Genomic DNA, 25861 nt, shown 5'->3' on the forward strand with positions numbered 1-25861 from the left:
CATACAGGCAGTCTGACTGAAAAGAGGAAATAACATACAGGCAGTCTGACTGAAAAGAGGAAATAACATACAGGCAGTCTGACTGAAAAGAGGAAATAACATACAGACAGTCTGACTGACTGAAAAGAGGAAATAACATACAGACAGTCTGACTGACTGAAAAGAGGAAATAACATACAGGCAGTCTGACTGACTGAAAAGAGGAAATAACATACAGGCAGTCTGACTGAAAAGAGGAAATAACATACAGGCAGTCTGACTGACTGAAAAGAGGAAATAACATACAGACAGTCTGACTGACTGAAAAGAGGAAATAACATACAGGCAGTCTGACTGAAAAGAGGAAATAACATACAGGCAGTCTGACTGACTGAAAAGAGGAAATAACATACAGACAGTCTGACTGACTGAAAAGAGGAAATAACATACAGGCAGTCTGACTGACTGAAAAGAGGAAATAACATACAGACAGTCTGACTGACTGAAAAGAGGAAATAACATACAGGCAGTCTGACTGACTGAAAAGAGGAAATAACATACAGACAGTCTGACTGACTGAAAAGAGGAAATAACATACAGGCAGTCTGACTGACTGAAAAGAGGAAATAACATACAGACAGTCTGACTGACTGAAAAGAGGAAATAACATACAGGCAGTCTGACTGACTGAAAAGAGGAAATAACATACAGGCAGTCTGACTGAAAAGAGGAAATAACATACAGGCAGTCTGACTGACTGAAAAGAGGAAATAACATACAGGCAGTCTGACTGACTGAAAAGAGGAAATAACATACAGGCAGTCTGACTGAAAAGAGGAAATAACATACAGGCAGTCTGACTGACTGAAAAGAGGAAATAACATACAGGCAGTCTGACTGAAAAGAGGAAATAACATACAGGCAGTCTGACTGACTGAAAAGAGGAAATAACATACAGACAGTCTGACTGACTGAAAAGAGGAAATAACATACAGACAGTCTGACTGACTGAAAAGAGGAAATAACATACAGGCAGTCTGACTGACTGAAAAGAGGAAATAACATACAGGCAGTCTGACTGAAAAGAGGAAATAACATACAGGCAGTCTGACTGACTGAAAAGAGGAAATAACATACAGACAGTCTGACTGACTGAAAAGAGGAAATAACATACAGACAGTCTGACTGAAAAGAGGAAATAACATACAGGCAGTCTGACTGAAAAGAGGAAATAACATACAGGCAGTCTGACTGACTGAAAAGAGGAAATAACATACAGACAGTCTGACTGACTGAAAAGAGGAAATAACATACAGACAGTCTGACTGACTGAAAAGAGGAAATAAAATACAGGCAGTCTGACTGACTGAAAAGAGGCAATAACATTCAGGCAGTCTGACTGAAAAGAGGAAATAACATACAGGCAGTCTGACTGACTGAAAAGAGGAAATAACATACAGACAGTCTGACTGACTGAAAAGAGGAAATAACATACAGGCAGTCTGACAGAAAAGAGGAAATAACATACAGGCAGTCTGACTGAAAAGAGGAAATAACATACAGGCAGTCTGACTGACTGAAAACAGGAAATAACATGGGCTCCAGTCTCCTTCATTCTTGTTGCACAATTAAACAGCCTGACATAATATTTATTATTAACGTGAAGCTTGTGTAAACATAACTAATGAAGCTGTAGGTGTAAGTTCTACGCCAAGAGAAGCAGAACACTTGAAACTAGTCATGAAGTGTGGCACAGGTAGAAGAGGATAGGGTGGATGAGGTACACGACTCAACCCGTGTCACCGTACTTAGTAACGACATCACACACAGTTAGTCAACAAGCAGACAGTCACAGGATAAGGTGGATGAGGTACACGACTCAACCCGTGTCACTGGTGTCCTGAGTAACGACATCACACACAGTCAGTCAGACAGTCACAGGATAAGGTGGATGAGGTACACGACTCAACCCGTGTCACTGGTGTCCTTAGTAACGACATCACACACAGTCAGTCAACAAGCAGACAGTCACAGGATAAGGTGGATGAGATACACGACTGAACCCGTGTCACTGGTGTCCTTAGTAACGACATCACACACAGTCAGTCAACAAGCGGACAGTCACAGGATAAGGTGGATGAGATACACGACTGAACCCGTGTCACTGGTGTCCTTAGTAACGACATCACACACAGTCAGTCAACTTGGCAACAGCAGGCCTTCTTAGAGGTAAAAGAAAAGCCTGAGCGAGAAAGAAAGTGACAGAAATCAAACATGGCTGCTGGTGACTGCAGACAGAAAGCCCCAGGGAAAGCAAATTTAAGGGGACACCTCTGCTGGACTTACAGGAACAGTTTTAATCACGACCCAGGCAGTTTCCCCAAGCCGAGAAAACTTTAGACACCGAGTTTAAAACAGAAACCGAGTCAGTTTTTTCATGAAGACTACTGTAAAGCCATAGTGTAAGATACGGCAGTCAGTTTTCCAAACAAGATGCAAGGATTACAGCATGGCAGAGTCAGTTTTACAAACAAAACGTGAGGGCCACTGTTTTAAACAGAACCGAGTCAGTTTTCCAAAGAAAACCAGTTAGTCAAATCAATCAAATTCACTTTATTATCTCAATCTGAGAAATTACACTTGTGGCACTATGCATCAAGACAGTCAAGCGGACTACAACATAATCTTAACCCTGATAAAGCTACGACTAAAACAAAATAAATGTACGACTCTTTCAACCAACAGTCTCGATGCATACAAATAATCGTCCAAGTCCAAGCTCACGCGGCAGTTATCAGGTCAGGTAATACGAACCGCCAGCAGACGTCAGACACATTTATTAGGCCTACCTGGCACACACACAACGTCATTCTCCATTCCACACACAGACACGGGATGGGCAAACACCCATGGAGGACGAATGAAGCATATAACTGCAACAGGCGAGAAAGGGGGGAGGGGGGGTGGGGTGGGGTGGCTAAAGGTTAGACAGGCCGAGTGGGGGGGGATGGGGGAGGGGGGGGATGGAGAAGGGGGAGAAAGTCAGAATCGGTGCCAAGTTTAGGGCTTAATCTTCAAACCACTCATGTTGAGTGTTCAGCTGAGCTGCGCTGCACTTGGCAGTGAAGCATCGTACGGTGAATTGTGCAGCTCAGAACTGGGACTCGCACACACTTCTTCACGCCACTCGTACTCACTCTCTGTGTGAAAACCAGGAACCGTGCACACACGCTGCACAATATCGCATTACTGCCATCTCCACAATATCGCATTACTGCCATCTCCACAAGTTTCTCGGGATATACTGAGGTTTGACATTGTGAGACTACTCTAAAAGGCAGGCATAAAGTGAACTACTCTAAAAGGCAGGCATAAAGTGAACTACTCAGAAAGGCAGGCATAAAGTGAACTACTCTAAAAGGCAGGCATAAAGTGAACTACTCAGAAAGGCAGGCATAAAGTGAACTACTCAAAAAGGCAGGCATAAAGTGAACTACTCAAAAAGGCAGGCATAAAGTGAACTACTCAGAAAGGCAGGCATAAAGTGAACTACTCAAAAAGGCAGGCATAAAGTGAACTACTCTTAAGTTTTCAAGAATCGAAGCCTCATACGTGACTTGAAGGGAAGCCGAAGAAAGTCACTTTCACTGCGCCAGTTGATGACCCAACTTACTTGACGACTTCAACACCAGAACAAAAGACCATCGGAGTCGGGAAAGAAATTGACACCAAAGAGTGGCCGTTGTGACTCAGCCTACCTGTGCGAGACGGGTGCAGCAGACGACACCATGCCGAGACTGGGATGAGCTACAGACATGTTTGACATGATGTGAATCAGAGGGATTGACTTCACACTTGTCTTCAGTCTTCAGTGTTTGTCTGTGCTGTTGAAGAATGGAGTTTCTGGTGTACTTCGTGTTCATTGCTGGGCTTTTCCTAGGTAAGTGGCAGTTTTCTGGGTTTTGTGTGTACGTCTGATTGTCTTTGACTTCTTCATATACTATGGACCTAGCTTGTCTCATAACGTCGAGCAGAAAAAAATAGGCTGTGGCTATATCCGCCACGGGTCCGTGTCTCTAGACTCGATGCTATATCCACGTCACTGACGTCATCGTACTCAAGGGACGCTACTCTCGCCTTATATTTTGCTGCTTTCGGTTGGGCACTTCAGTTCACTGACTTCAGCTGTCAAATTTTAAAAGTAAAAACTCTCTTTTATTCTTAAATAACGAGTTAGACTCTATGAGTGGAATACAGGGTCCAAAGTTCGATCAGCAGCACTTTGAATGGTAGGAGAGGCCGGGAGTTTATGTGATACAATGTAAACAAAGCCAGCTGCCGTCCTACCGGTGAAAATTGCAGGAGTGCATTTTAATTGCTATCCAGTCAGCTCTTATCAACGAAATGTTTTGGAGAAAAGAAGAGAAGAGCAACGTAAAAGAAAGGAAAGTTAAGAGGGGGGAAAAATAAGTCTAAAAATGTATTTTAACAAAAATAAAAAGAAGACTGGGGCCAGGCTCGAACTGGAGGTCTCATGGACTGTTTGACTATTCACTACCGTCTGAGCTACGGAGCCAACATGGCCGTCAATGGAAAAATAGGAATCATGATATTTTGTGCGATACTCCTGATGACTGCTATCGATCTCGACGAACTTTACGAAAGTTGCACATGAGTGCACTCCTGTAAAGGCTTCCAGTTTAGTTTGCAGGCTGTCAAAAGAGTTGATTGTGTTGTGGTAAAAGCAAAATGATAAGAGTGCCAACGCGAGGCTTCCCGTGCGACGATGACGTCAGTGACGTGGATATAGCCTAGCTGGGGACTAGAGACACGGACCCGTGGATATAGCCACAACCAAAAAAATAACATGTCGGCACTGATTTGACCCGAAACTATACTAAATTTATAATTCAGATAAACAGTAACGATTTGCTAACTTCAACCCGGCAATCTCTCGTTTTGAATCCAAACAAATCGTTGGAATTTATATGCACAGTTCTAGCCAAACACAGGGTCAGCCGATCTGAGCAGAACCGTTGATTCATTTGTGCAATTTACTGTTGCAATTGATCATGACTACCATTTCAGCAGAGACATAGATTCAATGTATGTCTCTGATTTCAGGTAGCAACGTTTACCACCAATTGTGCGTCATGTTTACCCTTTTGTGGGACACCCCTATCTATGGTCACACATCTTCAACATTAATAACAATTCTAATGTAGGTTGTTTAGTTTGTCTGAGCTTACATGACAACCAGCAGTATTGACTACTTCAGATTAATTGTAAAGCCTGTTAAATAAGAGCGAGAAACAGAGGGACCCCCAACTGAGATCAGCATCGTGGAAAGTACCATATATAATTATATATATATATATATATATATATATATGCATGTATTCTAGTGCTGCGCTGGACTATCTTTGGTATCACTGAGTTGGTCTGAAGCAGTGTCGGCCACGGTGAATTGACGTTAGCTACGATACAACTGGAAGAAGCAGAAGCCTATCATAATAGACAGTATGATAGATAACTGGAAGAAGCAGAAGCCTATCATAATAGACAGTATGATAGACAACTGGAAGAAGCAGAAGCCTATCATAATAGACAGTATGATAGACAACTGGAAGAAGCAGAAGCCTATCATAATAGACAGTATGATAGACAACTGGAAGAAGCAGAAGCCTATCATAATAGACAGTATGATAGACATCTGGAAGAAGACAGAATGAAATCGTCACGTGCACCAAGTGTCAGCGCCCTCGGCCAGCTCAGCTGGGGACTAGAGACACTAACCCGTGCATCGTATTAGCGAACAAGCTGAGGCTGTCATTGCCCACATTGAATAAGACGAAATACATTGTATCGAGTAAACACAGGCTTCATTTCCATGGGGGTGTGGTAAGGAGATCATCAGGACAGTTCACATCATTCTACATCCAATAGCTATTCTCGTCTCTTCTCGTCTCTTCTCGTCTGTTATCGACAGAGGTTTGAGATTTGACGGAGCTAATTGTAGTCTTGAAGCCCCCCTGAGTACCAGCGGGTTCGCACGATCTGCCGGTTTGGCAGAAACTCCACATCGTATGAAACAGGTGAAGCAATATTGTTGCCACTTCTAAGTAGCGTGCCATCAGCTGGTAGGGGCAACAGTCTGACCAAAATAACCTCCAGGGCTTATCTCTGGGTCCAGGATTAAAATTCACGTGCTGCTATGTGGGGTGCCCAATGGACGCTGCAGCTGCCGGTGTCACGATTTCATCTTTCGCCTGTGTACATATTTCCCCCTCGACAGGGCCGGACCAAATGAGTTGTAAGGGGGGGGGGGGGTTCCTCCTTTTTTTTGGGGGGGGGCAAATCAGCGAAAGCGCGCGCCTGCAAAGCAGGCGCGCGAACTAGGGGGGTCCGGGGGCATGCTCCCCCGGAAAATGTTTGAAAAACGGTTAAAATCTGTGCAATCTGGTGCATTCTGGGCCTTGTTTTGAGGGTTAAGAGCAGCATTGTGGGGGGGGGGGGGGGGTACCTTTTTCTCATCGGATTTCACATTGAATAAAATTTGTTAGAGACACACACAAAATTTATTAAAAAAAAAATTAAAAAAAACCCACTCAAAGCAAGGTACATGCTTTTTCCAGGGGTGGGGTTCCAGAACCCATGGAACCCCCCCCCCCCCCCCCCCCGGGTCCGGCCCTGCTCGATATATACTCAAGACTGAAATGTTGTTTCCTGGTAAAATAAAGAAGTGAAATTATTTATGGACGAAAAGCATGTCAGTTTCTAGCATGTGAAGAAAATTGGTGGTGAAATGTAATAGATTTCACCCCCAAAATCGATTTATTCGAAAACGTGTACCGAGTGGTTACGTCCCTTGAGTAAGAAGGGAAACATTTTAGGATGAATCAAATTTCTAAGTTAAATAAAATAAAAAATAGTTGGACAAATTTGGCCCCATGAATGTAAGGTACACAAGGTCGCTCATCAGTACTATCGAAGGGTGTTTTCTTGTTCAGTGTAGAGTTTATACTAGATCAACGAGGCCGAGAATCGAAATATCACCACGGCGAAAGATGAAAACGTCACACCGGGAAGAGAGAGAGAGAGAGAGAGAGAGAGAGAGAGAGAGAGAGAGAGAGAGAGAGAGAGAGAGAGAGAGAGAGAGAGAGAGAGAGAGAGAGAGAGAGAGAGAGAGAGAGAGAGAAAGAGAGAACTCGAACTCGAAAACTTTATTACCGAGGGATAATAGCATTAGGTCTATATTGTCCTTTCTTACAGCTAGTCCCTACTCTAAGAGAGAGAGAGAGAGAGAGAGAGAGAGAGAGAGAGAGAGAGAGAGAGAGAGAGAGAGAGAGAGAGAGAGAGAGAGATGGACAGCCAGACTGACAGGGCTAAGAGAGAGAGAGAGGGGGGGGGGGCTAGAAAGAGAGAGAGAGAGAGAAAGGGACAGACAGAGAGAGAGTGAGAGAGACAGAGACAGAGAAAGACAGACAGAGAAAAAGAGAGACAAGAAGAGACAGAGAGACTGAGAGACTGAGAGACAGAGAGACAGAGAGACACACAGAGGCAGAAACTTGAAATGTTTGTTTATCGATGTTCCTGGCTCTCATCCATATAATTATGTGAATGTTCTCCCCCCGGCAAGTCAGCGCCCCCTAGCGAGCTGCCACAGTTATCTCCCCTACAGTCGGTTTCGTCTTTCACAACATCGCTAAGTCTTCAAAGACGCTAATTCATAATCGTTTGGAGGGTTCGATGTGGAGGCAGGGGGGGAGGGGGGGGGGGGGTACGTGTGTGTGTGACTGCAGACCTCACACGGTTCACTGAGGTTCATAGACACACTTTCTGACAGCAAACAAGAAACAGAAAGAATCACACAGAAAAAAGTATAAAATAATGTTTTTAGTGATAGAAGGACTGACTCACCGTGACTGCGTTTGTTTGTTTTATATAGATCTGCATAATGGCAGTTTGTTTGTTTCATATAGATCTGCATAATGGCAGTTTGTTTGTTTCATATAGATCTGCATAATGGCAGTTTGTTTGTTTTATATAGATCTGCATAATGGCAGTTTGTTTGTTTCATATAGATCTGCATAATGGCAGTTTGTTTGTTTTATATAGATCTGCATAATGGCAGTTTGTTTGTTTTATATAGATCTGCATAATGGCAGTTTGTTTGTTTTATATAGATCTGCATAATGGCAGTTTGTTTCAAAGTCGGAGTAAGCAGCAAACCCATAGTTGGAATTTTAGGATATTTAGGCTAATTTTTAGTGGAGCACACCATTATTTTGAAACGATTCTCACAAAGGCATGTGGGAAAACATAAACGCAGAACATCGGGTGGACTGAGACTCCCAGGGAGGGGAGGTAGCTCAGTGGGTAGCGGCGCTGGCTTTTGGGCCCAGTTCATCGCTATCGGCATGGGTTCGACCCCTACGTTCGGCGAGGGATTTAGTTTCCTGCAGACAACTTTGTGCAGACTCTCCTCGGTGGCGGCCGGACATCCCCGGCCGTGTGCACGTATGCGCACGAATAAGATCCTAAGTTCACAGCGAAAGTCTCAGGGCTTGAAAAAACGAACGCATACATGAAGGAAAAAATGGGTAGCGCCGTACAGTGGGTAGCGCCGTACAGTGGGTAGCGCCGTACAGTGGGTAGCGCCGTACAGTAGTATGGCAGCTCACTTTCCCCAGTGTGAACGATGCCCGAAGTTCCACTTGAACCGGGTGACCTGACAGGACTGGATGGTACTTGACACTTATCCTTGCCATAGAGGTACTCAGAGCATGTGCTGACAGGACTGTATGGTACTTGGCACTTATCCTTGCCACAGAGGTACTCAGGGCATGTGCCTGGGAGCAGAGAGACATTCGTCATGCAGGTGTGTCACGTCCTGTCCCAGTCGTGTTCTACCCCTGTGGCAATGTGTGCAGGAAACCGGGTGGAAGGGGAGGCGGGTACATCTGAGACGAGTTGCACAGAGCGGTTCGCCACGGGTCGCCTGCAGTGCGAATGACAGAAAGCCGTTTCTTAGGGCAGTGCAGGAAAGCGCTCGCGAAGCACTCGGCGAGCGGCTTTGCTCGCCCACCGCGCGCTGCGTAATCCAAGATGGCGGCGGTGTTTACACTGCGATGCCGTGCAGCGTGTTGCGATCTTCTCGGCGTGGTTTTCGACGTAACCCGAGGGATCCACCGCTTTTCAAGGCCGTTTCAGGGACTACCCCAGCTAAATTTCCCATCATAACCACGTTCTCTCTGACGATTTCACTGACCGAATCGTCTACTAGTTTAAGAAGTACAACTTTTTTCATATCTCGCAGCAATCGTGCTTTCTTCGTCGCCTCGTGAAGCGATTTGTCTCGTTGTGAGCCCGTTGCATAGACCAATCCAGAGCGACTTTTCTCTGAGCGGGCTATTGTGATTCTGACGGAGCAACGCATGGCAGATCGTGTGGGTGACGGTAGTGCAGGCATTGGTACGACGTACATGTCCAGTCATGCCCTACTTTCTGTGTGCTGGGGTGGTACGACGTACATGTCCAGTCATGCACTACTTTCTGTGTGCTGGGGTGGTACGACGTACATGTCCAGTCATGCCCTACTTTCTGTGTGGTGGGGTGGTACGACGTACATGTCCAGTCATGCCCTACTTTCTGTGTGCTGGGGTGGTACGACGTACATGTCCAGTCATGCCCTACTTTCTGTGTGCTGGGGTGGTACGACGTACATGTCCAGTCATGCCCTACTTTCTGTGTGCTGGGGTGGTACGACGTACATGTCCAGTCATGCCCTACTTTCTGTGTGCTGGGGTGGTACGACGTACATGTCCAGTCATGCACTACTTTCTGTGTGCTGGGGCGGTACGACGTACATGTCCAGTCATGCCCTATTTTCTGTGTGCTGGGGTGGTACGACGTACATGTCCAGTCATGCACTACTTTCTGTGTGCTGGGGTGGTACGACGTACATGTCCAGTCATGCACTACTTTCTGTGTGCTGGGGTGGTACGACGTACATGTCCAGTCATGCACTACTTTCTGTGTGCTGGGGTGGTACGACGTACATGTCCAGTCATGCCCTATTTTCTGTGTGCTGGGGTGGTACGACGTACATGTCCAGTCATGCCCTACTTTCTGTGTGCTGGGGTGGTACGACGTACATGTCCAGTCATGCACTACTTTCTGTGTGCTGGGGTGGTACGACGTACATGTCCAGTCATGCACTATTTTCTGTGTGCTGGGGTGGTACGACGTACATGTCCAGTCATGCACTACTTTCTGTGTGCTGGGGTGGTACGACGTACATGTCCAGTCATGCCCTACTTTCTGTGTGCTGGGGTGCACCATATCGGCGTACATATATCTATGTGTGTGCAGGTGACGGGGTGGAGGGGAGCGGGTGGAGGCAGCACTGACTCACCACGTGTCCTCCGGCCTAAAGAAAGCGGGTGGAAACGTGTATTATATTGGGGTATATGTGTGTGCAGGTGGCGGGGTGGAGGGGAGCGGGGTGGAGGCAGCACTCACCACGTGTCCCCCGGACTACCGGAAGCGGGTGGAGACGTGCATCATGGAGGCCCAGGTGGCGCCCCAAGCGGGGGGCGGACTGTCGCTCATCATCAACAACAACACCATCCAGGACTTGTGCGAGTACGTGCCACGTTTAGCGGCTGATTGATGATAAACAAACAAGGCACGAGTACGTTGACCCCTTGGTTTGTGGTGGACAGGCACACAACTAATCATTGTTATAATCGGGCTGTACATTGACATTGTTATAATCGGGCTGTACATTGACATTGTTATAATCGGGCTGTACATTTTCCCTCTCAACAGCCGGGGACTGCTCCGTAAGACCATCGACTGCCTGCAGGAGATCCGGTCTCGGTGTGCCCACAACGTCACCATCGGCCAGGAGCTGGACAGACTCTACAGCGTCACTGACTGGCAGCAAGGGGCGCAACTCCTGTGTGAAGACATTGACTGTGAGTACGCAAAGAGTTGCCTACCTTGCAGTGAGTCTGCTGCCCTCCTCGGCTTGTGCTTTGTGAGGTCCTTGCTTTATCAAGTGTCTCTCAGAGAGAGAGAGAGAGAGAGAGAGAGAGGGGGGGGGGGGGGGGGGGCGCAAAGCCTTGCGTTACTTTGTGTTGCATTGTGTTGTTTGTGAACAGTAAAACATGTCTCAATCTCTAAGTAGCATTGCCATGTAACATCGTAGTGACGTGTTGTCAGAGCCATGTAACATCGTAGTGACGTGTTGTCAGAGCCATGTAACATCGTCCTGACGTGTTGTCAGAGCCATGTAACATCGTAGTGACGTGTTGTCAGAGCCATGTAACATCGTAGTGACGTGTTGTCAGAGCCATGTAACATCGTAGTGACGTGTTGTCAGAGCCATGTAACATCGTAGTGACGTGTTGTCAGAGCCGCTTAATGTGTTGAATGTGTCTCTTGTGTTCAATTTCCCAATCCTTCCGACATTGCTGGGCATTACGCTAACTGGCCAACATCTGTTGACTGACCAATATCTGTTGACTGACCGACATCTGTTGACTGACCGATATCTGTTGACTGACCGATATCTGTTGACTGACCAATATCTGTTGACTGACCGACATCTGTTGACTGACCGATATCTGTTGACTGACCAATATCTGTTGACTGACCGATATCTGTTGACTGACCGATATCTGTTGACTGACCAATATCTGTTGACTGACCGATATCTGTTGACTGACCAATATCTGTTGACTGACCAATATCTGTTGACTGACCAATATCTGTTGACTGACCGATATCTGTTGACTGACCGATATCTGTTGACTGACCGATATCTGCTGACTGACCGATATCTGCTGACTGACCAATATCTGCTGACTGACCGATATCTGTTGACTGACCGATATCTGTTGACTGACCGATATCTGTTGACTGACCGATATCTGTTGACTGACCAATATCTGTTGACTGACCAATATCTGCTGACTGACCAATATCTGTTGACTGACCGATATCTGTTGACTGACCGATATCTGTTGACTGACCGATATCTGTTGACTGACCGATATCTGTTGACTGACCGATATCTGTTGACTGACCGATATCTGTTGACTGACCGATATCTGTTGACTGACCGATATCTGTTGACTGACCGATATCTGTTGACTGACCGATATCTGTTGACTGACCGATATCTGTTGACTGACCGATATCTGTAACCGATATCTGTTGACTGACCAATATCTGCTGACTGGTCAATATCTGTTGACTGACCGATATCTGTTGACTGACCGATATCTGTTGACTGACCGATATCTGTTGACTGACCGATATCTGTAACCGATATCTGTTGACTGACCGATAAGAATTGATGCTGAAATCCATTAGATTAACAACGACACTGACGTTCATTCGTACAGTAGCATTTCTTTCTTTATTTGGTGTTTAACGTCGTTTTCAACCACGAAGGTTATATCGCGACGGGGAAAGGGGGGGGGGGGGGGGGGGGGGGGGAGATGGGATAGAGCCACTTGTTAATTGTTTCTTGTTCACAAAAGCACTAATAAAAAAATTGCTCCAGGGGCTTGCAACGTAGTACAATATATTACCTTACTGGGAGAATGCAAGTTTCCAGTACAAAGGACTTAATATTTCTTACATACTGCTTGACTAAAAATCTTTACAAACATTGACTATATTCTATACAAGAAACACTTAACAAGGGTAAAAGGAGAAACAGAATCCGTTAGTCGCCTCTTACGACATGCTGGGGAGCATCGGGTAAATTCTTCCCCCTAACCCGCGGGGGGTTAGCATTTCTGTATTACCATAGAAGAGAAATGCTTTACGCTTTGCCTGCGTACAAGGAGTTCCGTCCCTTTGACGAAAGCTCTTTGCTCTGTCTCTGTCTCGTCTCCTTCCTGTCTCCTTCCTCTCTCTCTCTCTCTCTCTCTCTCACTGTCTTAGTGCAGGCTCTGCTTTCTCTCTTCTCAGGCTATCTGTCTGTCTGTCTGTCTGTCTGTCTGTCTGTCTGTCTGTCTGTCTGTCTGTCTGTCTATCTGTCTGTCTGTCTGTCTCTCTCTCTCTCTCTCTCTCTCTCTCTCTCTCTCTCTCTCTAATCTCTTGCATGTTCCTGTATCCCTAATTAGAGCATGTTAGAGTCAGTGATGTTGCTGTGAGAGAAGGAAAAAAAGGCGGGATAATAATATGCGTTCCCCCATCACCACCACCCTCTATGTACAGCGGGATAATAATATGCGTTCCCCCATCACCACCACCCTCTATGTACAGCGGGATAATAATATGCGTTCCCCCATCACCACCACCCTCTATGTACAGCGGGATAATAATATGCGTTCCCCCATCACCACCACCCTCTATGTACAGCGGGAGATTCCTTTTGCTTGCTTTGAACGTGTTTTGCTGCTCGTCAAACGTCTTTCAACCTGTTTCCCACACTGATATGTATGATGTGGTGTTGCAGCTTAACACTGATATGTATGATGTGGTGTTGCAGCTTAACACTGATATGTATGATGTGGTGTTGTAGCTTAACACTGATATGTATGATGTGGTGTTGTAGCTTAACACTGATATGTATGATGTGGTGTTGCAGCTTAACACTGATATGTATGATGTGGTGTTGCAGCTTAACACTGATATGTATGATGTGGTGTTGTAGCTTAACACTAATATGTATGATGTGGTGTTCAGGGGCGGATCAGTTGCTTTGTAAGGGGGGGGGCACTTTGAATCGAAAGTGAATGTGATGGGCGCGAAGCGCCCGAATTTGCTAGGGGGGTCCGGGGGCATGCCCCCCCGGAAAAATTTTTTGCCCAAAGAAGCAAAATGGTGCCATCTGGTGCCATTTGAACTTAGAAATGGTCATAGAATCAGCATAGAAAAATCTTTTTTTTTTCTTCTTCTTTTTTTTTTCTTCTTTTTTTTTTTTGGGGGGGGGGCACGTGCCCCCTGTGCCCCCCCCCCTCGTCCGCCCCTGGGTGTTGCAGCTTAACACTGATATGTATGATGTGGTGTTGCAGCTTAACACTGATATGTATGATGTGGTGTTGCAGCTTAACACTGATATGTATGATGTGGTGTTGCAGCTTAACACTGATATGTATGATGTGGTGTTGCAGCTTAACACTGATATGTATGATGTGGTGTTGTAGCTTAACACTGATATGTATGATGTGGTGTTGTAGCTTAACACTGATATGTATGATGTGGTGTTGCAGCTTAACGCGTGAAAACCACGAGTATTCACAAGTAAATCAATACTCTGCCGAGAAGAAAAATATCGCTCGGATTTTCGTCTGACTGTGCACAGCGGAAATATAATACACTTCACAATATCTGTATTTAGGCCAAAAATACGTCATTAGGCATTATTCCAAGATGTCAGCATTCTGAAAAAATATCACTCACGGCATGTCTAGTTTTAGAAAGAATAGGTTTGACTTAGCATTGAAAAAGACTGTTCAATTTTGTCAATAGTATTTTTGTGTTGTGGTCAGTCTTTCTCGCCAACCAAGAGTGCCTGTCCCAGTGCGCCACCTCAGTCATGACGTGTGTCCTGTTGCGCACGCAGAGCTTCCGGATGGGCCTCGCTTTCACCAAGTCCTCGGATCACGCGCGCCTGAGAGAAGTCACGTGCAAGTAGGTGTCGCTTTCTCACGAGCTGTAGTTTGTTCCAATTTGGACACATTTATAATGGGGGGGGGGGGGGGGGGGAGGGGGGGGGGAGGGGGGGGGGTCAACTACTCGGGGTATTTCGAAGATTTAAAAAAACGTTTTGTGCGTGCAATGGTGCATGATGGTGGGTGTCAGGATGGCTACGATGTCACGCATGGCTAGCTGGAATGGAAGGGGGTAGGGGTGGGGTGAGGGAGGGGGGGGTGGTGGTGGTGGTGGTTTAGGGAGGAGGGTGAGTACAGAAATTATTTATGTGTGTTTCTCTGAAATTCACCAAACTTGTTTGAACAGATCCTTGTCAATCTTATTGTTTTTTGTTGGGTTTGAAGAGTTACGTGACGAATAGATACGAGATAATAAAGATATTTTTCTATGTCTATGCCTGTCTATGAAGTTTGTGTTGTTGTCTGTTTGGATATTGGACGGGACAGACGATATTGGACGGGACAGACAATATTGGACGGGACAGACAATATTGGACGGGACAGACGATATTGGACGGGACAGACGATATTGGACGGGACAGACAATATTGGACGGGACAGACGATATTGGACGGGACAGACGATATTGGACGGGACAGACAATATTGGACGGGACAGACGATATTGGACGGGACAGACGATATTGGACGGGACAGACGATATTGGGCGGGACAGACGATATTGGACGGGACAGACGATATTGGACGGGACAGACAATATTGGACGGGACAGACGATATTGGACGGGACAGACGATATTGGACGGGACAGACGATATTGGACGGGACAGACGATATTGGACGGGACAGACGATATTGGACGGGACAGACAATTTGTTTCCTTTAGTGTAGTTCAACCTTGGTAGAAGACAACCGGAAACATTGCCGCTAAAATTTGGCGAAGAGATATTAATTGAAACCACTGTTCATAAACATTTGGGCATGTATCTGCAAAATGACTGTAAATGGAATCATCATGTACACTCTATAGTTGTTCAAGCTCGTATTTTAGTTGCATGTTTTCGTTCCTATCAATACCGACTCAGTCGCAAGGCACTAGAAATTATGTATAAGGCTTTTATTCTTCCTCATTTTGACTATGCAGATGTTACTTTGGATAATTGCAATGCAATGTTGGCAGTTGAACTTGAAAAAATGCACCTAGATGCTATTAGAACTATTATTGGAGCTGTTCGTGGCACAAGCCATCAAAAACTTTACAATGAGTCAGGTTTTACAACACTGCAAGAACGGCGCAGAAGACATAAATTGATCGTTTATTTTAAATTAGTTAATGGTCTAGCGCCAGTGTATTTACTTGATTACTTACCATCTCTCATTTCAGCAGTAAATCCGTACCACCGACGCAAACCATATGATAGGCAAATGTTTTGATGTAGAACTGAATTATATAAGCATTCCTTTTTTCCTTGTGCAACATCTCTATGGAATGAATTACCTGATCATATAAAACAAACGAATTCAATTGGTTGTTTTAAAAGATTTTTGTCCAGAGATGACCCTCAAATTGCCCCGTATGTCTACTCTAAAGTTCGAAAAGCAGAAATAATTCACTGTAAATTAAGATTAGAGATTAGTGATTTAAATGCAGATATGTTTAAAAGACATTTGACAAATGATGTTTTCTGCAGGTGTGGTTTTCATGTTGAAACTTGTGAACACTTTTTATTTGACTGTCCATCGTACACGAATGTTAGAGCAACCACTATTGATACTTTACCAGATAAGAATATTACTGTTTTGTGTGCTGTGTACGGTAATAGTGACAAGTCCTTGGCTGAAAACACAGCGCTGTTTCATCAGATTCAGACATTTATATTAGACAGCAAACGTTTTTGTTAATACCATATGTTTAGTCATTTTGTTATAAGAGCATTGAATTGATCTATTGTGGATGCAATCTCTCTCTCTCTCTCTCTCTCTCTCTCTCTCTCTCTCTCTCTCTCTCTCTCTCTCTCTCTCTCTCTCTCTCTCTCTCTCTCATCATCATCGTCATCATCATCCTCATCGTCATCATCATCCTCATCGTCATCTTTATTATCACGTTTTCCGACCTCCTTTTGTTGGTTAACTTTTTAACTTTTTAATTTTTAATTTTTTAACTATATAATTGTGTGTCTATGCGTCCCAAGGACAGATTGTAAGAAAAGGCGAAGCCTTAAATCTTAATCCTTGTTAAATAAAGTTCAATTCAATTCAATTCAATTCAATTCAATTCTCTCTCTCTCTCTCTCTCTCTCTCTCTCTCTCTCTCTCTCTCTCTCTCTCTCTCTCTCTCTCTCTCTCTCTCTCTCTCTCTCTCTCTCTCTCTCTGTTCGATTGCTACCAGCTTGTACTTATAATTACTTGCATAGTATGCATTTGATTTTATGAATAACCACATATGTATGCTCTTCATGCCTCATCTTCATCATCATCATCATCATCATCATCATCATCATCATCATCATCATCATCATTATCATCATCGTCGTCATCTTTATCATCACGTCCTGAAGTTTTCTGACTTTTTAACTTTTTAATTTTTAATTTTTAAATTTTATCATTGTGTGTCTGTGCGTCCCAAGGACAGATTGTAAGAAAAGGCGTAGCCTTAAATCTTAATCCTTGTTAAATAAAGTTCAATTCAATTCAATTCTCTCTCTCTCTCTCTCTCTCTCTCTCTCTCTCTCTCTCTCTCTCTCTCTCTCTCTCTCTCTCTCTCTCTCTCTCTCTCACACAGTCTCTGTGTGTGTGTGTGTGTGTGTGTGTGTGTGTGTGTGTGTGTGTGTGTGTGTGTGTACGTGTGTGGTGTGTGTGTGAGATTTCCGTACCACTGTTGCAATAGTTATCGTTGTTGTTGTTTTCATTTGTTTAAATATCATGCATTTAGAATATCGTCCGCCACATTACTCGTTTGTTTCTAAGAGCACATTTATAAGTTTATCTTGTTGTGCTCCCCTTATTATAACTTTCAGTTGCGGCTTTGTATTTATGCAACTGAATAAAAAAAACTGTTTAAAAAAAAAGAAAAAGAAAAAGGGAAAGTACGATGGGCAAAGTTCGTGTATCACCCAAAGGAATCTCAAGGAATCTCGGTCGCTTCGCTCATTCGTCTAGCTCGCTTCGCTCCCTTTACTTAGGCCCCCCCCCCCCCCCCCCCCCCCCCCTAGCAAATCAACTGAACGGGCCCTGCAGTCTGAGACCCCAAGTAGTTCACAGCTACATGTAATTGTATACATTTCTTGCTTCCGTCACAGGGGGAATAACCGGGTCCCTTCCTATGAGAACTGAAGGTGTTGTTTCCCTTGGTTTGGCCAGCCACAATTTTGTTCTTGTCAAATCTACTTGATTGATTAGATTCTCTTTTAGGTCAGACTGTGGTCTTGCTGATGTCACCAAACACGGTACATTTTGCTATTTTCAGTTTTTGTGGCAGATTGTTTTGGGATTGGTTGGTTGTTTTTGTTGTAATGTGTTGGTTTTTTTCTTCTTCTTCTTCGAGTCATTTTTTGGTTATATTTAATGTCTTTCCACTCAGCTCCTGTTGAGGTCGGTTCATCCCAAACTGTATTAGCACACACGAGGTATTATCAAGAAATGGGTAGGACGTGAAACGGTTAAGTTAGCTTTCTATTGCAGTTTAACATAAAGCGAGACTCCGATCACGGTCATTTTTACATTTAGTCAAGTTTTGACTAAATGTTTTAATATGGTTTGTTAGTATCTTGCTTCACTCACAGGGGGAATAACCGGGTACCTTAGTATGTGAACTGTAGTTTTTTGGGGTGTTTTTTTGCAGAAACGGTGTTTGGGTGGTCTTTCTGTCTAAGTTCGTTCATACAATAAAGTAATACGATTTTAAAGTACAGTCCTACAGTGGGTTCTTCTGAAGATACCCTGGTCTTTGTGTTTCAGCTTCGCGGAGAGCATCGTGAAGTGTGTGAGTGACTCACCGTGATGTGTGTGTTTCAGCTTCGCGGAGAGCATCGTGAAGTGTGTGAGTGACTCACCGTGATGTGTGTGTTTCAGCTTCGCGGAGAGAATCGTGAAGTATGTGTGTGTGAGTAACTCACCGTGATGTGTGTGTTTCAGCTTCGCGGAGAGCATCGTGAAGTGTGTGTGAGTTACTCACCGTGATGTGTGTGTTTCAGCTTCGCGGAGAGCATCGTGAAGTATGTGTGTGTGAGTAACTCACCGTGATGTGTGTGTTTCAGCTTCGCGGAGAGCATCGTGAAGTGTGTGTGTGAGTGACTCACCGTGATGTGTGTGTTTCAGCTTCGCGGAGAGCATCGTGAAGTGTGTGCGCAGCCCGCTGCAGGCCTACTGCCCGGGGGACATGGAGAGGAGGGTGGCGGGGGGCATGTTCCTCTTCCTCCCGCCCTTCTGCCACACCGAGAACTACATCACCGTCACGCAACGTCCCCCCGCCCTCCAGCCCGAGAACTCGACACACAGACCGTCTGCCCTCGTCACCGAGAACTCGACACAGGCTGGGGACGCCGAGCCTTGAAGGGGGGAGCACTGCGGTGGGGGGGGGGGGGGGGGATGAGTTGACGTCTTGTATTGAACCCAAATGACGTGAAAGGATTTTTGACGTCTTGTATCAAACACAGATGACGTTTGGCTGGGATGATGTTTTGACGTCTTGTGTTGAACCCAAATGACGTTTGGTTGGGATGATGTTTTGACGTCTTGTATGAAGAGTTTCTGTGTGAGTGAGCACCGAAACGAGGACTCACAAGGAACTGTGATTGAGTGGAACCTTACGTATAAAACACTACAAATCAAAGATGTCAGGTGATGGAGATATGGAGTTGCAGTTAACTTTGCAATATTGGTGTAGGAAAACTGATGACAATGAAGTGAAAAGGAAAACCATCAGATGTAGGCTAATCATGAGGACGAATAATAATGAAAAAAATCGTTGAGGTCAAAAGAAACAGATATTTTGAGGTTGTAGAGATGTGAACTTAGTTGCAATGAACTTTACAAAACAGTTCAGGCACACGTGACTTATAACAAGTAACAAGAAGAACAAAAACATGGCAGACTTAAAGAAAAGGGTTTGGAAAAAAATGTGTCGTAATCTTTGGAATAATGGTTAAATCCAAGAAAATCTCAAAGACAGCGAAGGCTTGGAAAATGCTAAGAAAAACTGCCAAATGAATGCTTGAAGTCGATAGTGCAAAAGGAAGCGATACATGGTTGATGAAAGCCACTGCAGAAAGGCAAGGACTGTTTGACCACGTGTTCACACCCAGTTCTTGTTGCTATACACTATCAGGATGCTATACACTATCAGGATGCTATACACTATCAGGATGCTATACACTATCAGGATGCGATTTGTATATATATCGAAAGGAATAGGAAAGGCAGATAATGGACGCCGTACAAGAGAGTTCAACAGTACCATGATGTTGAGACGAGTGGAGTTCGCCATGTTGAAATGCATTGTATACGATTGAGTGTAGAGATGTCAACAGCACCCTGACAGCAGCCTTACGAGTGAACTTAGCCATGATGAAATGCATTGTATAGGATCGAGTGTAGGCGTTGTGTCGGGATCGGGACCACAAAGTAGGGTTGTCTTCGTGCCTTGTGAGTTAAATCAATTGATTGGATTGCTATTTAACTGTACATACATGAAAGAATATAATGATAATTATAAAGCCTGGATGCGTACTTGCAGAACTGCGAAAAAGTGTGTGTGTGTGTGTGTGTGTGTGTGTGTGTCACGTGTGTGTGTCACGCGTGTGTTTATGTGTGTGTGGTGTGTGTGTGTGTGTGTGTGTCACGTGTGTGTGTGTGTGTCACGTGTGTGTGTGTGTGTGTGTGTGTGTGTGTAAACCCCGCTACGATTACATTGAAGTCGTGTTCCGCTCGTTTCATCAGTCAGAGTCATTTCAATTCTGCACTTTTTTTAATTTCTTTTTGTAAAAATAATAAAACGGTCCGAAATGACAACACAGCATATCGTAGACCAGGACAAGAAGAAAGTCAATCAATCTCTACACAAAGGCACAAGCCATGCTTCAAAAATTGGAACAAAAATGATTGCGGTTAAAACCAGCCATGTATGTTGAAAAGTGAAACTTGGATTTTGTCTTATTTTCGCTTAGTGTGACATTACGTCTTGGTTAAGGCCAGTTCCTGCGACCCTGTATGAGTGTGTGAGAGAGAGTGGCTGTTTGATAGGACCAGGGGTCAGTGGCAAGCTCCTCCAGTCCGTCAACTGTCGCGGCTGATTCCACCGTACGGTGTTGAGGGCGGCAGTGTCACGGCTCACACAGATAACTCGCTCAACACCGTACACGTAAGCTGGGTGGCTCAGGAGACTGCCCCATGCCACAGGAATGACAGAACAGAGAGAGAGAGAGAGGGAGGGAGGGAGGGAGAGAGACAGACAGACAGACAGACAGAGAGAGGGAGAGAGAGAGACTGAGGGAGGGAGGGAGGGAGAGAGAGAGACAGACAGACAGAAAGACAGACAGACACTTGAAAGACTGAGACTCATACAGAGAGAAAGAGAGAGAGAGAGGGGGGAGATAGAGAGAGGGGGGAGGGGGCTGGGGGGGGGGGGAAGAGAAAGGTCTGCTATTGAGGACGGAGACGGGGGTGGGGGCGTCAGAGGGGAAGAGGTGGGGGGAGGGAGATGTCGAGCAGCTTACATTTTGAGAGAGATGTACAAGGGAGGGGGGGGGGGGAGCGACGAAGGGTGCTGGGTATGAATTTTAAGTTTGCATCTTAAGACTACGTAATTAGATGTCACACATCGTTTGATAGGGAGAGACGTGCTAATGGTAATATATGGGTACGACAAAAAGGATCATTGTCCGGGTGCCTTCTCAGTCTTTTAAAATCCGCCTAGCACAAATTACGACGGAGAAACTGAGGGCCCGTCGGTTGCAAGGAAGCAAAACGGGGATTGACAAGCCCTACTGTACTATAGTAAACCTTAACAGCGTATAAACAATCATGTCCCAAATAGGTCCAAGTTACCTCAGAGGACGTTAAACCCCCACAGTCAGTCAGTCAGTCTAGTAAACATCTACTGCAAACAAAACCCTAAGTTGGACAGTTAAAGGAGATTAAACGAAGAGGCGTCAACATATGGGGACTTATGGGATAGACTAATGGAAAGTCACGACCGGAAACATCAAACAGACACGCTAAAAGCAATAAGCAGTGACCCACGCCATCTTTCTTGTCTCGGTGAGCTGAAAGCAATCCGGGATGACTGACGTCTAGTTATTAGTCTCGGCCCCCAAGTCTCGTCACTGGCGAGAAAGGATGACAGCCGGACGCAATGAGCGTCATCAAATGACAAAGAGGATGATACAGCCAGTAACGGACACCTGTCTACTACATGCAAAATGATGAGTCCAAGATAAAAGGATTGATATCGGTAGGGGATATGCGTCAAACAGAAAAAGCAAAGTTGAAATATATCGTGATGGAAACCAACCCCCTTTCGGCTCAAACAAAGACAAGTTTCCCTTTCAACTCAAACAAAGACAACAGTTTCCCTTTCAGCTCAAACACAGACAACAGTTTCCCTTTCAACTCAAACACAGACAACAGTTTCCCTTTCAACTCAAACAAAGACAACAGTTTCCCTTTCAGCTCAAACACAGACAACAGTTTCCCTTTCAGCTCAAACACAGACAACAGTTTCCCTTTCAGCTCAAACACAGACAACAGTTTCCCTTTCAACTCAAACACAGACAACAGTTTCCCTTTCAGCTCAAACAAAGACAACAGTTTTTCTCTGCGCAGTTTAGTGGTAATCGATATTCTTCAATATACTTTTAGCCTTTGTAATTCTGTGTTTCCCTCTTCGCTCCGTATTTAACATTATTTTCCTCTATACCTAGATAGGCGAGGGGGGAGGGGGGAGCGGGGAGGGGGGAGACTGTGTGACAAACAGCCGTTATTTAAAGGCCCACATAGCACGAGAAGAGGAGAGTGTCACCAGGCTCTAGTGCTCAAATGGCCGTCATGTTCATCATGTTGAAACGTCAATCGACACGATGCCCCTGTAGTTCCGTCAAACACACTTAAATGTTTCAAACAATCACACATTCTCTTCATCAGTACAACGCGTGCTGTGGTCAGTTTGCACAATGAGATGTACATAGCATAACCCTACTTGTCTCAAGATAGGCCAATGGCATGGTCCTAAGAGGACGCTAAAACTGATCAGTCAGTCAGTGAGATGTACATAGCATATTAACTCTACCTGTCCCAAGATAGGCCAGTGGCATGGTCCTAAGCGGACGTTAAAACTGATCAGTCAGTCAGTGACATATTAACCCTACCTGTCCCAAGATAGGCCAGTGGCATGGTCCTAAGAGGACGCTAAAACTGATCAGTCAGTCAGTGAGATGTACATAGCATATTAACTCTACCTGTCCCAAGATAGGCCAGTGGCATGGTCCTAAGAGGACGTTAAAACTGATCAGTCAGTCAGTGAGATGTACATTGCATATTAACCCTACCTGTCCCAAGATAGGCCAGTGGCATGGTCCTAAGAGGACGTTAAAACTGATCAGTCAGTGAGATGTACAGGGGTTTGAGGTGGCCGCTAGAACACAACGCTTTCTATCAAGGAATCTGTCATTCCTCTATGTAGGTAGATAACATGCAGATCGTTTCAATCGGTTCTAGTCACTTTAAGTTATCGACACCAATATCAATTCACAGACGAAGATTAAAACGGGGGACAGCTGGGAAATATACTCCACAAATAAATCTCTAGAAATGAGAAAACAGAAACATAATACTTGAGTGAGAGAAGAGAGTTGATCACGTCGTGCACATCTTGACGCACAAGGGAGGCTGGTTAATTAGCAAAACTCGGAAACTCTCAGCTCGCTACATCTTGACGTAACAGCTACACAGGGAGGCTGATTTAGTGCAAGACTCGCACACACTCAGCTCTACTCACATACTGCCGGGACATGGGGATTAGAGGGTCAGAGTTAAACATTGTGGATATGATGATGGGGAGGTCGCAGGGTGGGGATATGGGGGGGGGGGGGGTTCTTGAGACGAGAGGGTGGATGGAGGGAAGACTAAGGGGGCAGAGAGAGAGAGAGAGAGAGAGAGAGAGAGAGAGAGAGAGAGAGAGAGAGAGAGAGAGACAGAGACAGAGACAGAGACAGAGACAGAGACAGAGGCAGAGAGACAGAGACAGAGGCGGGGGAGGGAGGTACTACGTGGAGCATTACAAATAATCATCATTCCACTTCCAAAGTCAATTTGCCTCACTCAGCTAAACATCTAGTTTGCATTCTTCCCTCGTTCTCTTTGTTATGCCGTATCCACGGCAATGCTAACCTGTTATTGATGGCCGTATCCACTGCAATGCTAACCTGTTATTGATGGCCGTATCCACTGCAATGCTAACCTGTTATTGATGGCCGTGTCCACTGCAATGCTAACCTGCTATTGATGGCCGTATCCACTGCAATGCTAACCTGTTATTGATGGGCGTATCCACTGCAATGCTAACCTGTTATTGATGGCGGGTCCACTGCAATGCTAACCTGTTATTGATGGCCGTGTCCACTGCAATGCTAACCTGTTATTGATGCCGTGTCCACTGCAATGCTAACCTGTTATTGATGCCGTGTCCACTGCAATGCTAACCTGTTATTGATGGCGTGCCCACTGCAATGCTAACCTGTTATTGATGGCCGTATCCACTGCAATGCTAACCTGTTATTGATGGCCGTGTCCACTGCAATGCTAACCTGTTATTGATGGCCGTATCCACTGCAATGCTAACCTGTTATTGATGGCCGTATCCACTGCAATGCTAACCTGTTATTGATGGCGTGTCCACTGCAATGCTAACCTGTTATTGATAGCCGTGTCCACTGCAATGCTAACCTGTTATTGATGGCCGCAGGAGCGGGCATCTACTGGGAAGCCTTGGAAGAGGTGACATGACTCGTTTGTTATCGTTCTCACGAGATCAGTTACTTTTTGATGGCCGCTGCCATAGGAAGGTGACCTTCTCTGACTCAGTGCCGCTCAATCATTCCATGCAGTCCAAAGAAGCCCTGAGAAAACCCATACCCTTCTCATGGTAGACGAGAATTTACGGCAATAGAAACGTGAACAGTCTCAGGCAACCGAGACTAATCCAGCACGGCATCTCGTTCAGATCTCGTGGCCGAGTCCTGACGTCCGAGACTGCAGAAATACTAGAGTTTCCATCCCATCCGGGGAGGGAGGGACGGGGCGGCGACACGACGGTTTGGGAATTAATTGAACACCGCCCAGATCGAAGCCACAGCCATGGCGTTAGGGAAAGAGAGGCGACGACAAGAGACAAGTGGAGCGAACAGGGGGCGGTACAGTGGAACCCCCCTTGTACGACCTTGTACGACCTTGTACGACCTTGTTCGACCTTGTACGACCTTGTACGACCTCCAACAATCTGGGAAAATCAAGTCTTAAAAGGAGGAAGCTAGTCTTATAATGGGGATCCACTTACACACGATATGAATAGGAAATCCAAAAAACTCAGGTCACGAAAGGGGAGGAAGTCTTAAAGTGGGGGGTAAAAAAGGGGGTTAACGGTATTTTGAGTCCAACCTAACACCACCGTCTTGGTTGCTGGCATTTCCATTCAGGCCTAACGTCTGGCTAGAGCAGGCTGGGGAGTGTTGGGCTGGGGAGTGTTGGGCTGGAGTGTTGGACTTGGGGAGTGTTGGGCGCTGTGGGGAGTGTTGGGCGCTGTGGGGAGTGTTGGGCGCTGTGGGGAGTGTTGGGCGCTGTGGGGAGTGTTGGGCGCTGTGGAACAGGAGGCCCTACAGGAAGCGTGCAGGGTTTGTGTTTGACTGATCCCTCCTACAATCATTGCCTGTTACACCGTGAAAAGCGCATTGACGGCGGTGTATTGAATCGATCTCGAAGACGTTGTGGCAGGAAATTGCGATCTTGCACGGTCTTTTTGGGGTAATGCGAAAAATCCACCGCGTTGCATGACTGCAGTGCTTCCAATGTCAACAGAACATTGCTGAAGGTGATAGACTGTTGACATATGCACGTTTAAAGCACATGCCAGCGCTTCTGGATCATCCCCAGCTTTAAGTCGACCTGGCGTTTTGGTGGTGTCAATCTTGGCATCCTGGCTGTTTCAAAAGTGAGACTGGCAGCAAGCGTGCCATGATCTCTTTTGGTTGCTAAT

At 45.4% G+C, this 25861-nt stretch overlaps 1 protein-coding gene across 4 annotated transcripts; it reads left to right on the forward strand.

Moving 5' to 3' along the window:
- The first annotated feature begins 3064 nt into the window (after positions 1-3064).
- LOC138963737 (uncharacterized) lies at positions 3065-20335 on the forward strand. 4 transcript variants are annotated; one of them, XR_011454888.1, is made up of 6 exons: positions 3070-3919; positions 10464-10626; positions 10813-10961; positions 14496-14637; positions 18934-19924; positions 19961-20335. XR_011454888.1 is itself a non-coding variant. In XM_070335586.1 (5 exons), exons 1-5 carry the CDS (start codon positions 3874-3876, stop codon positions 18614-18616), a joined length of 543 nt encoding a protein of 180 aa, XP_070191687.1. In that variant the 5' UTR covers positions 3065-3873; the 3' UTR covers positions 18617-18631. The 4 variants fall into 4 exon arrangements, 2 of the variants coding, with proteins under 2 accessions (XP_070191687.1, XP_070191686.1); XR_011454889.1 differs by having other exon boundaries at positions 19979-20335; XM_070335586.1 differs by lacking the exons at positions 18934-19924; positions 19961-20335 and adding an exon at positions 18574-18631 and having other exon boundaries at positions 3065-3919.
- Positions 20336-25861: the final 5526 nt, after the last annotated feature.

The sequence above is a fragment of the Littorina saxatilis genome, linkage group LG4 (genome assembly GCF_037325665.1).
Source record: "Littorina saxatilis isolate snail1 linkage group LG4, US_GU_Lsax_2.0, whole genome shotgun sequence".
NCBI classification, from domain to species: Eukaryota; Metazoa; Mollusca; class Gastropoda; order Littorinimorpha; family Littorinidae; genus Littorina; species Littorina saxatilis.

Excerpts from the sequence above, each read along its gene's own strand:
- LOC138963737 (XM_070335585.1), top strand. The coding sequence starts at position 3,874 with ATGGAGTTTCTGGTGTACTTCGTGTTCATTGCTGGGCTTTTCCTAG. Across the intron at positions 3,920-10,463 it reads CATTGCTGGGCTTTTCCTAG|GTGGCGGGGTGGAGGGGAGC; the intron begins GTAAGTGGCAGT and ends ATGTGTGTGCAG. Across the intron at positions 10,962-14,495 it reads CCTGTGTGAAGACATTGACT|TCTTTCTCGCCAACCAAGAG; the intron begins GTGAGTACGCAA and ends TGTTGTGGTCAG.